This window comes from Neoarius graeffei, chromosome 28, assembly GCF_027579695.1.
Source record: "Neoarius graeffei isolate fNeoGra1 chromosome 28, fNeoGra1.pri, whole genome shotgun sequence".
Lineage (NCBI taxonomy): Eukaryota > Metazoa > Chordata > Actinopteri > Siluriformes > Ariidae > Neoarius > Neoarius graeffei.
In genome coordinates, this window is record NC_083596.1 from 21060801 (window position 1) to 21073831 (window position 13031).

General features: G+C 44.4%; 1 protein-coding gene across 1 annotated transcript in view; it reads right to left on the minus strand.

Moving 5' to 3' along the window:
* hinfp (histone H4 transcription factor) overlaps positions 1 to 13031 on the minus strand; it is a 72802-nt gene that overhangs the window by 57799 nt on the left and 1972 nt on the right. The window contains 3 exon segments of the mRNA XM_060912333.1: positions 119 to 181; positions 183 to 346; positions 9769 to 9982. Of these exon segments, the coding sequence (XP_060768316.1) occupies positions 119 to 181; positions 183 to 346; positions 9769 to 9937 (396 nt within the window). The 5' untranslated portion in view covers positions 9938 to 9982.

A 13031-nucleotide genomic window follows, 5' to 3' on the forward strand; every position in this document is an offset into this window, starting at 1 on the left:
GAGAGAGAGAGAGAGAAGAGATGAGAGAAAGAGAGAGAGAAAGAGAGAAAGAAAGAGAGAAAGAAAGAGAGAAAGAGAAAGAGAGAAAGAAGAGAAAGAAAAGAGTGTGCTGTCTCACCTCACAATGCTCCCACAGGCAGGCGAAGCTCTCCTGGACCTCGGGCACTATGTTGCGGTTTCTGGAGACCCACTGAACAGTCGCCCATGTCCGGATGAGCCTTGAGCATCGCTGACCCCCACTGCTTCAGCTTGGTGTGGTAGCAGTGAAAGAGCATGTGCCTCAGCAACTCGCCAGCACACTCCACTGAGCAGAAGCCACAGTCCTGCCACAGGCAGCTGGACACATCTGACCAAAAAAAATCACTCACTCACTCACTCTGCCCCAGGTGATCTGAACATAAACGTGTCTTGAATTTCTGTCACAGAATCCTAAATGGCACTCTACAATAATTCGGTGTAACTTGAGAAAGAAGTTTCTTCGCTAGATATTTTGGACGATGGTGATGCTCCTTGCGTGAAGAAACGCAGAGCGGAACCCGATACTTAAGAGAATATGGTAACCTAATTTTTGATGGCTTTTGACTATACAACGTACGCATGAACGACGAATGTGTACTGCCACGAGGAATGTGATCGCAAGTCCAAGGCAACATCTCTCAAAACACTCGACTACCACACAATGAAATTTATATCTTTATTTGCACAAGATAAATGGGTTTTTAATCCGGCGCTCATTTTCAATTCACTTTTTAAAAAAGTGATTTATGAACACATTTTACAGAAAATATTCATGACACTTTCATATAAAACTAGTTAAAAGCAGTTTTATTAGGCCACTAGCATGTTGGACAGTTAACAGTTTGTTACGCAAGGGCAATAGACGGATGTACGAGTAGGAAAAAGTTTTGCTGAAATCACGCTAGCAGACAGATCCAAAACGGAGACAAAGGCAGAGTCAAAAAACACACTGCAAAAAATAAAATCTTAGGAAGTTTGTCTATTTTCAAGTCAAAACATCTAGCCACCCTTATTATAAGACATCATTGCCCAACAAGCAAAACCTCATTTAGCTCGAAAGGCTAGTTTTTAGACCGTCCATCTTGAAAATCTTGTATAGACAAAATGTCTTGAAAAAGTCTTATTTGGAGCACCTTTGAAAATAAAACAAGTTGTTTTTTTTTAAACAAGTAAGTACATTTTGGATATTTGTCAAATGCGGTTCATCTTGTTTCAAGAAAATAAAACAAAGTATGCTTGTTTTGGGAATAAATGAACTTTACTGAAATCTTTGAATCTTTCATTACAATTCAACTCCCACCTTACAGATCCTAAGTTTACTGCGACTGTTTTCTCAGTCATTCAGAGTGAGCTGCTTCTAGATGCTGTACAGACTCTAGACCAGACAAGTGCCTTCAAAAAGGCTATGAGTGAGTGGAGGGCGGTTTAGTGAGGTCTTTTTGGAATGCTACGAGTTAAGTTCCAGTGGTTTTTTTTGTTTGTTTTTGTGCCTGATCTTGTAAACCCCTCGTACACATGAATAGTCAGTGCCCCCAAAATGCACTGTTGCTTTGGCATTGTGTAAGCACTAGGGCTGCACGATATCAGAAAAATATGCGATATTCGATAACATGACTGAATATCTCGATATCGATATGTATCACGATAATTAAATATATAATGTTTTTCTTACCTCTACTCGCCGTTCTGCCCTGTATCTAGCGCTACGTTCACACTGCAAGGCTTAATGCTCAATTCCAATTTTTTTGTGAAATCCGATTTCTTTGTGAGGTCGTTCACATTAACAAATATGCGACCTGTATGTGATCCTCAGTATGAACGAAAAGCGACCTAAAAGTGTTCCGCATGCGCATTGCAGGATACGACGACGTCACACGCAGTGAGCATGGCCAGTGTTTACGGAAGTAAAACCGCCCGGTTGCGGTATGACCCATCCAATCTAGCTTGAATAGCTGCATCCCCCCAAATGGAAATCAGCTCCCTAACCTCTGCGTCCTTCCATTGAGAAGATTCAGAACCTTCACAGCCCGAAGCATCCCTCGCATTGATGTCATGCGCAGGGGCGCAGATACGTTTTTTAAACTGGGGGGGACAAAGCTGCCAGCAAACCAACCCCAACCCCGATATGCCTGTCAAACTTCTTGTGGGTTACCATAGCAACCAAGCTCGAGCTCGCAACCTGTGCAGTCTGCGCAGCTCAACCATCCGAATATCAGTCTTTGTTTTGTTTTATGTGAATTGTTGCAACTATGTATACACTGCTGTGCACCTCAATAAACCGAATGGTAATTAGTCTTTTGATTTTTCCGTGAGGTTTGCCTTATGCAAAGAAAGACAGCATAGACGTTTTTTCCTCCCTATAAGTGGGGGGGACCGAACGAGGTGAATTGAAATCTGGGTGGGACGAACCCCCCCGTCCCCCCCTCTATCTGCACCCGTGATTATGTGCCATGCTGTTGTAACTTTTTTTGAGAGACCCGCCGCCTACTTCAGCGCAGAATAGTGCCGTTTGTGGCTTGTTGATGACGTGTAAGTCGGATGAATGCGACCTGGCGGTTCAGACTGAAGTCGCATATGAAAAGAGCGGATAGGAATCGGAATTAAGACCACATATCCAAACGGCCTGGGTCGGATTTGAAAAAAATCGGATCTGTGTCGTTCATATTGTCAATAAAAGATCGGATACAGGTCACATATGGGCGAAAAGATCGGATTTGAGTCACTTCAGCCTGCAGTGTGAACGTAGCCTAGCATTTAAAAAAAAAAAACACCCAATGCATCGCTTCCATTCCAACATTATTTTTTATTGGAAAAACATGGCTACACCTGCAATGGTGTCCATCAATCATCTTTAAATCTCTTAATTTTTGAGAGTGCAGCAGAAAATATCTTAAGCTGAAGTAAACAAAAAACTGAAAACTACATTACATTAACATAAAGCATTCAAAATGGCAATTTCAGCGGCTCCCGGGAGATGAAGGTGAGCGACACAGATTCACCATAAACTCAAACACAGTCTGTTAATAACACATGCGGGTGAGAGAGCAGTGGTGTGTGTGTGTGTGTGTGTGAGCGAGCGGTAGTGTGTGTGCGTGCACGTGTGTGTGAGAGAGAGAGCGGTAGCGTGTGTGAGTGAGCGAGCGGTAGTGTGTGTGTGTGTGTGTGTGTGTGTGTGGTGTGTGTGAGAGAGAGAGAGAGGTAGCGTGTGTGTGTGAGTGAGAGAGAGAGAGAGAGAGAGAGTGAGAGAGAGGTAGCGTGTGTGTGTGAGTGAGAGAGCGCGGTAGTGTGTGTGTGTGTGAGTGAGAGAGAGAGCGGTAGCGTGTGTGAGTGAGCGAGCGGTTGTGCGTGTGAGTGAGTGAGTGAGAGGTAGTGTGTGTGAGTGAGCGAGCGGTAATGTGTGTGTGTGTGTGTGTGTGTGTGTGTGTGTGTGTGTGTGTGTCTGTGAGAGAGAGAGAGAGAGAGAGCGGTTGTGTGTGCGTGTGTGTGTGTGTGTGTGTGTGTCTGTGAGAGAGAGAGAGCGGTTGTGTGTGTGTGTGTGTGTGTGTGTGTGTGTGTGTGTGAGAGAGAGAGAGAGGTAGCGTGTGTGAGTGAGCGAGCGGGAGTGTGTGTGTGTGTGAGTGAGCGGTAGTGTGTGTGTGTGTGTGTGTGTGTGTGTGTGTGTGTGTGTGAGTGAGAGAGAGAGCGGTAGCGTGTGTGAGTGAGCGAGCGGTTGTGCGTGTGTGAGTGAGTGAGTGAGAGAGGTAGTGTGTGTGTGTGTGTGTGTGTGTGTGTGTGTCTGTGAGAGAGAGAGAGCGGTTGTGTGTGTGTGTGTGTGTGTGTGTGTGTGTGTGTGTGTGTGTGTGAGAGAGAGAGAGAGAGAGCGGTAGCGTGTGTGAGTGAGCGAGCGGTAGTGTGTGTGTGTGTGAGTGAGCGGTAGTGTGTGTGTGTGTGTGTGTGAGTGAGAGAGAGAGCGGTAGCGTGTGTGAATGAGCGAGCGGTAGCGTGTGTGAGTGAGTGAGAGAGGTAGTGTGTGTGAGTGAGCGAGCGGTAATGTGTGTGTGTGTGTGTGTGTCTGTGAGAGAGAGAGCGGTTGTGTGTGTGTGTGTGTGTGTGTGTGTGTGTGTGTGTGAGAGAGAGAGAGAGAGGTAGCGTGTGTGAGTGAGCGAGCGGTAGTGTGTGTGTGTGAGTGAGCGGTAGTGTGTGTGTGTGTGTGTGTGTGTGTGTGAGAGTGAGAGAGAGAGCGGTAGCGTGTGTGAATGAGCGAGCGGTAGCGTGTGTGTGTGTGTGTGTGTGAGAGAGAGAGAGAGGTAGCGTGTGTGTGTGAGTGAGAGAGAGGTAGCGTGTGTGTGTGAGTGAGTGAGAGAGCGCGGTAGTGTGTGTGTGTGTGAGTGAGCGGTAGTGTGTGTGTGTGTGTGTGTGTGTGAGTGAGAGAGAGAGCGGTAGCGTGTGTGAGTGAGCGAGCGGTTGTGCGTGTGTGAGTGAGTGAGTGAGAGGTAGTGTGTGTGAGTGAGCGAGCGGTAATGTGTGTGTGTGTGTGTGTGTGTGTGTGTGTGTGTGTGTGTGTCTGTGAGAGAGAGAGAGAGAGAGAGAGAGAGCGGTTGTGTGTGCGTGTGTGTGTGTGTGAGAGAGAGAGAGAGAGGTAGCGTGTGTGAGTGAGCGAGCGGTAGTGTGTGTGTGTGTGTGAGTGAGCGGTAGTGTGTGTGTGTGTGTGTGTGTGTGTGTGTGTGTGTGTGTGTGTGTGTGTGAGTGAGAGAGAGAGCGGTAGCGTGTGTGAGTGAGCGAGCGGTTGTGCGTGTGTGAGTGAGTGAGAGAGGTAGTGTGTGTGTGTGTGTGTGTGTGTGTGTGTGTGTGTGTGTGTGTGTGTGTGTGTGTGTGTCTGTGAGAGAGAGAGCGGTTGTGTGTGTGTGTGTGTGTGTGTGTGTGTGTGTGTGTGTGTGTGAGAGAGAGAGAGAGAGAGAGAGCGGTAGCGTGTGTGAGTGAGCGAGCGGTAGTGTGTGTGTGTGTGAGTGAGCGGTAGTGTGTGTGTGTGTGTGTGTGTGTGTGTGTGTGTGTGTGTGTGTGTGTGTGTGTGTGAGTGAGAGAGAGAGAGAGCGGTAGCGTGTGTGAATGAGCGAGCGGTAGCGTGTGTGAGTGAGTGAGAGAGAGGTAGTGTGTGTGTGTGTGTGTGTGTGTGTGAGTGAGAGAGCGGTAGCGTGTGTGAATGAGCGAGCGGTAGCGTGTGTGAGTGAGTGAGAGAGAGGTAGTGTGTGTGAGTGAGCGAGCGGTAATGTGTGTGTGTGTGTGTGTGTGTGTGTGTGTGTGTGTGTGTGTGTGAGTGAGAGAGAGAGCGGTAGCGTGTGTGAATGAGCGAGCGGTAGCGTGTGTGAGTGAGTGAGAGAGAGGTAGTGTGTGTGAGTGAGCGAGCGGTAATGTGTGTGTGTGTGTGTGTGTGTGTGTGTGTGTGAGAGAGAGAGCGAGAGGTAGTGTGTGTGTGTGTGTGTGTGAGAGAGAGAGCGGTTTTATGTTTTTATGCTGCTGTACAGCAGTGTTTGTCCCAGTGAGCCGCCCCACCACTGTTTTACAGGTACATGTCTTGCAAAGTACCCGAGTTTGCAGTACGTCACCCCTCCTGAATCCAAAGTACTTCCGAATAGCAGACGTGCTTTTTTTTTTGGAAACCAGTTCCTCCTCACACAAGTTTGTCTCACCACACTTGCTCCCGCCTTCCGCCATCACCACGAGGCTTTTACTTGTTTTGCTTATTTTACTTTTACTTTGTTTTGTTGACATTCAAATGTGATTGGACGGCACAGAAAAATGTGCCTTTTATCGAAATTTAAGTAATTTTTGCGGTATGTGTATCGCAAACTATGATATCGCGATATCGATACTTTTTCGATATATTGTGCAGCCCTAGTAAGCACCAAGTCAAAATGCGTAGACTTATTTTTTTGGTGCCTGAGGTCCTGGGGAAGTGGAATCTTAAGAGATGTTTGAATGTTGAAATGGGAAAAAAAAAATAAACTTGTTGCAATGCTACACGTGTCGTCAACTTGATTCAAGATATTCTCTGGTCTCATATCTAGAGTATTTTACTAATTACAGGTCACAAAAGGAGAATCTTTTAAGCTGGCAATGCTTAGTTGTAGAATTTAACAATCCTAATATTAGTATATTTCTCTTAAATTCAGTTTTTACTGCTAAGACTTTGTCATGAATTTAAGTGAAATACCCTTAAAATGAAATAAATAAAAATGACTTGAATGGCTAAATGTAAGAAGTACGATCTTGTTATAAGAACTATTTTGAGTTAATCAGATCTCGCATAATAAGTTCCCCAATCTTATTTTGGAATTATTTCATCTAAAAACAGGTTAGATTTTTCATCTTACTTTAAGAAACCTTACCAAGTCAAATTTGACTAGTTCCATTGGCAGATTTTTTTCACCTGATTCAAGCAAATATGCTTTGTTTTAATCTTTTATTTCTTATTTTTGAAAGGCCATTTTTTTTGCAGTGCAGACAGCGGTCGAGTAAGACACAGACAGGACAACAGAGGGAATACTCACAGTCTAAAGACACAAACAGGGTCAAAACCAGGAAAGTGATACAAAATAAAAGGGTTTCGCAAAGTCTGGGTGTTACCGAGAGCCCTTATATGTATGCGCCGTCATTGTGCTCTAATCAGGAACAGGTGCATGGTAATCAGTCCTAATGGTGTTACACGCGTGCATGGACATGACCGATGTAACCAGATAACTGTTTGATCCATCAAGTTTGATATTTGATCATAACTATACAGGAATGATGTCAAGTGAGCGCGCTGGTTCACTGCTGTCCACCAGGCACCCAGCACAGTCACGCCATAATAAATATCATGGTGGTGTTTCTGGCACATGGTATACCGTGTCAAAGAAAGGATTAAATATGCATCATAATTGCGATGCGCATCTCATTATCAGGGTCACAAAACAATGCAGCAATTTATTGATGTGAAATACACGACACTACACTACTCGATGGATCAGATGCTATATTATTCTATTCTGGTTGAGTTTGTGCCCTTGCAAATATTTCGCTTATACACTCATCAGGAGCTCCAGTTTTAGGCAGCGCATAAATATCTTTATTTTTTTCAGGTCCGGTTTCCATCAAATCCTGCGCTCTGATTGGCTGGCGAGCGGGTCCGTATCCTACGATGCGGACCCCAGTTACGGACCTCTGGTGACTCGCTCGTTCACAACAAACATCGTAGCATTTTTTGTCAACATTTATCTTTTTTTTTTTTTTATAAGATTTATTTATAAGATTATCAAAAATCTTATAAATTTTTGCCAGCATTTCTCAGCATAATAGCATTAATTTTACAGCATGGATAGCGATAACGACAGTGTTCACAGCGAAAGCGAGTTTTACTACCCTGAGGAAGAAGAAATAAAATAAAACATTTCAGGAGAAAGCTAAAAACCTCTAACTAACTGTTGCTAATGCCGAGCAAAAACATGGCTGAATCCTGAATGACTCAATTTTGTATAAACAGGGGACTACATAGGCGGCAAAATGTAGTTTTTTTTCCTGCCATGGAAGTGCACTTGTATACCGAGGAGGAAGCCATTTGCATTACAGCCGTGAATGAGGATTCAAAATAGCATTAATTTTACAGCATGGATAGCGATAACGACAGTGTTCACAGCGAAAGTGAGTTTTACTACCCTGAGGAAGAAGAAATAAAAGAAAACATTGCAGGAGAAAGCTAAAAACCTCTAACTGTTGCTAATGCAGAGCAAAAACATGGCTGAATCCTGAATGACTCCTATTTGTATAAATAGGGGACTACATAGGCGGCAAAATGTAGTTTTTTTCCTGCCACGGAAGTGCACTTGTATACCGAGGAGGAAGCAATTTGCATTACAGCCGTGAATGAGGATTCAAAATGGCGGCTTGGCTCGGTTTTCCCTTTCGGGCGCTCTCGTTTTCTGTTAGAATTTAGTAAAGAAAAAAATAAATATATTATTTACCAGCTTAAGGTCAGCCTTGAATACTGACCTCAGCCCAGAGGGCCTCGCTCAGTACTTTCAAGACCTCGGTCACGGTATTTCACGATACAGACCTCCCAGCTGGTAAATAACATACAAGTTTTTATATATAAAACTTACCCAATGCTTTTTTTGATGGAATGAGTGAGCAGGGTGGCTTCTTTATTATGATTACGTACTGTGCAGTACGGTGACACGGTGGTTAGTGCTGTCGCCTCACAGCAAGAAGGTCCGGGTTCGAACCTTCCCGAGAGACATGTCAATGCGTTCGCCATATTGGACAGGGCACAATCCAGTGCAAGTCTATGTGGCCTTTCTGTGCAGAGTTTGCATGTTCTCCCCGTGGGTTTCCTCCGGGTGCTCCGGTTTCCCCCACAGTCCAAAGACATGCAGGTTAGGTTAACTGGTGACTCTAAATTGACCGTAGGTGTGAATGTGAGTGTGAATAGTTGTCTGTGTCTATGTGTCAGCCCTGTGATGACCTGGCGACTTGTCCAGGGTGTACCCCGCCTTTTCCCCGTAGTCAGCTGGGATAGGCTCCAGCTCGCCTGCGACCCTGTAGAACAGGATAAAGCGGCTAGAGATAATGAGAATGGGAGACTGTGCAGTACATCGACAATATTTTAAAAAGGTGGTAGCATTGTGCTGCTACCTTAACAGATCTCTCAAATAGTTTGAGCTCACTTTAAATAAACACGCAACCTATCTATTGTAATGTTACTAAATGTAAATCCGTTCTGTGGCTCAGCAGCGTTAATAGAAGACATGAATTTCAGCAAGAAGGCATGAACTGAAACTAATTGGTTTTTGTTTCACAAGACTTTTCTCATGCTCTTTTAACCAGAATCATGACTGATTTGCAAGTGTGAAAGTGAGACTTGGAGAGAATGAAGCCATATGTTAAAAAGATCATTGCTCTTTAAATTCAAATGCAGACCTTAGGCTTGCTGTGGGAAAGTACCCATAGCACGCATGATATTTAACAGTTATTCCATGAAATCGAGTCGTACGTGAGCTGATAGCCGATGAGGCGCGTGGCACCGAGTTGGCTATAAGCCATGCAAGACAAGATTGAGTGGAATAACTGCAAAATTTGCGAAAAATGCTGCAATGATAATTCTTGGAAAATAAAAAAAAAGTTCTTACTATCAAATACTTCTCATCTCATCTCATTATCTGTAGCCGCTTTATCCTTCTACAGGGTCGCAGGCAAGCTGGAGCCTATCCCAGCTGACTACGGGCGAAAGGCGGGGTACACCCTGGACAAGTCGCCAGGTCATCACAGGGCTGACACATAGACACAGACAACCATTCACACTCACATTCACACCTACGGTCAATTTAGAGTCACCAGTTAACCTAACCTGCATGTCTTTGGACTGTGGGGGAAACCGGAGCACCCGGAGGAAACCCACGCGGACACGGGGAGAACATGCAAACTCCGCACAGAAAGGCCCTCGCCGGCCACGGGGCTCGAACCCGGACCTTCTTGCTGTGAGGCGACAGCGCTAACCACTACACCACCGTGCCTGCCCCTATCAAATACTTTTATTCCATATTTTGTTTCCTTTTTTGGGTTTTGTTGTCGAGTCGAGTTTTTATTTCGTCCTCGGTTAGTTCAGCAACACGCGCCGCCATTTTGTTTCTCTCTACTCACGGTATATGAGCCGATATCCTAGTAATAGAATAGCCAATCAGCACACGCGATTGCTCATATCCAGTGAACGTAGATAGAATAAAAGACATACACACATACCTGGTATATCGGATTCATCACTCTCTGCAGCGAGGTCTTGGTAATGCGCTTCCACATGCTTACAGAACTCCTCCATCCCACCCAACATCTCCTGGCATGAGCCCCACTCACAAGCTAACTGGAGCACAAACTCCTCTCTCCGGGGGGCGCGCTTGCCTGGCGGAGCCATCACTCAGTGACGAGTTGGATGTTAATGTTAAACTTTTCCAAGCCTCTGGAACACAAAAAGCACTGGTGTGAACTATACAGAGATGGCAAAGTACCCAACTTCATTACTTAAGTCAAAGTACAGATCCTACTGGTCAAATGTTACTCAGATACAAGTGAAAGCTGTCCAGTCAAATTTTTACTTAAGTACTTGCTTTTAAAAATACTTAAGTATTAGAAGTACATTTTCAGGGTTTCCCCAGGTTTGACCACCATAAATAAGACTTTAAGACCTTTTTAAGACCACTTAAATGAGAATTAAGACCTACATCGCACCCATTATGCGGTCGTAGAAGACTAGATCAAATTCACAATAATGACAAATGTTTCAAGTAATTCGGTCTTGCTTGTCTTGAATGTGAAGATTTGACAAGCAATGCACATAATGACTTAAGTATATAACTTTTATAATAAAAAAGTTATATACTTAAGTCATTATGTGCATTGCTTGTCAAATCTTCACATTCAAGACAAGCAAGACCGAATTTTGTTATGTAAGACGTTTTGTTTTTTCCACAGGAGAATGTTGTAGCGACTTCCGAGTCTGGGAACACAGCCTTAAAGAGTTCGCTTATGCCCTCATTCGAGCTGTACGAGTGGTGTTCCGTAATTGTTTTTAAAATCCAGAGCACCTCTGCCCAAAGTGTTGGGGTTCCACCGACACCTATCATGCCACTGCTTGGCCCTTGTGTTGTTGCTAGCCTTGCCGATGATGTCTGGCTTGGCTGATGCTGCTGACGTTCGACAGTGGTGCTAGTGCCAACTCCAGGTGCATTCGGAGATTGAACCGTGCAGAACTGAGCGATGGGCTGGTGGCGGTGGAGGGCAGATGCAATGTGCTTTGAGCTCTTCATGTGAGACTCCAAAGCGAAATGACCTATAGTGGACAACTTGAAGGTCTTTCGACAAACACAGCATCTTGCTTCAATGTCGCTTCCAGGAACCTCCCTCACCCAATCACGATATCTTTCATCTGAAAGCCACTGCTGATTAAAACGACACCTCCCCATGCTGCGATTCGCGGAGTCTCCTCTCCACCACGGACTCCAACAATTGCGCTGGCGCAAAAACGTATCAATATTGTTTCTTTCTTTGCGCATACTCCAAGAAATTCACTGATGTTACGCAAAACCCACGTTTTCACATTGTAGAATAGTATGAGTAAATTTAAGACCTTTGTTTAAAAAATTAAGACTTGGGCAAAGCAATTTAAGACTTTTTAAGGCCTTAATTTTGGAATATTAAATTTAAGACTAAGACTTTTAAGACCCCGCGGCTACCATGATTTTACAAAAGAAGTATTAGAAGAACGCTGACAAAACCTAACACCATTACCAAAGACAGAAATGTGAATTCGGAAAATGAACGCATGCTGTGCCAGCATGGTGGTTTAACATTAAGCTAGCTAGTCAATGAAGCTCCACCTGACATGCTAGCAAACTCTTTTCAAACTCAAAATCATATTGGGTAGCTAACGCTACTAGAAAAGAAAGATTTCTACATTCTGTTTATTTGGCAAGATCATGCTAAAACATTTCTGAAAGGACTTCAGATAAGTTAACGTTATTCATGTTGGTGTAACTCCGTTTTTACGTGCTAACTCACAGTGTCCAAGTTAACTAGCTATGTGTTAACGTTAGCCGTGGACAAGGCGACGGCAACTTGGCGGGTAAATCCATAGAAAGTCATTTGACTAACCAGACTGCATAGCTATTGCAACGTTATCGTTAGCTTTAAAAGCACAGACAACTTCGCTGCAAGCTTTCTCTTGGAATAAAACATTTATATACCTCAATATGCTTCTGCAGGTTGGGTGGAGAGTTTTTGTAGGCCGTGATGTGGTTTGTTTTCGGCAAACAAAGCAAACATTTTAAACGAAACGAATCTTTATTCCTTTCAGAAAACTGAAACATACCTAAACCTATCTAGGTAAAGCCATGAGTGCGTGCGTTCCCCAGAAGAACCGCCTTCTTCCATTCTGCCACCAACTGATCGTGTTAAATAACACTGCTGAGAAATCACTGAACTTTATTTTATACAGTCTATGGACATGACCCTAGTGATTACTGATCGGCTGTCTCAGTGTCACCTGCGAAAAAAACTAACCATGTTTTAGAAAAAAAAAAAAAGAAAAACCATCCACTTTCAAAGCTGCTTCGTAGTAACGAGGGCCTTGACAGAAATGTAGTGGAGTGAAAAGTACGATATTTGTCTTTCAAATGTAGTGAAGTTAAAGTCAGAAGTTTCCAAAAAAAATACTCAAGTACAGATACTCAAAAAGTGTCCTTAAGTACAGTACTCAAGTAAGGTGGGGTTTACATTAGACCGTATCAGCGGATCATCAGATTAACGTTTTTAAAACGATTCGCGTGCACACAGCAACACCAATACACGGATACGCTCGGCTCCGCAGGCATCCTGCGCTCCAAATCACTCCATCCTGAACAGCGAGTGCCCTCTGGAGGGTGCGCACTCCGGCCCTGTGCAGCTCACAGAGCGCGCGAGTGAAGTGCATGAGCAGTGATTCGGGACTGAGCCGCTGTGTGTGTGATCCCAGCGCATATCACTTACCACTTGCAAGTGGAAGGATGGCAAGCCTAAAGACAATCATAACTACACAATGGGCAGTATTTGCATCAGTATTTGCAGTATTTTCATACTTTTATACTCTTTAATGAAAGGTGATACAAGGCGGAAGTCCGCGCCGTTTTTCAGCAGTCGCGTCACGTGACCAACGCCAGCGAATCAGGAAGGTGGATGTCACAGTGACGTTGTCCAATGACGACGCCAGCTAGAGCTCAGCACAGCGTATCTGCGTATTCTCAATGTTTACACAGCACCGGACCAGACACGATCTGGATTGAATACGTGGACCCTGGCGGATTCCCGTTTCCCGGCGTTTCCAGGCGGTTTAATGTAAACGGACAGTGCATCCGCGAAGAAAACGAGACAGATACGGTCTAATGTAAACTTGGCCTAAATGTACTTCGTTACTGTCCACCTCTGGAACTATGACCATATGATGATACATAAACCTACACAACTCAACATGCTTT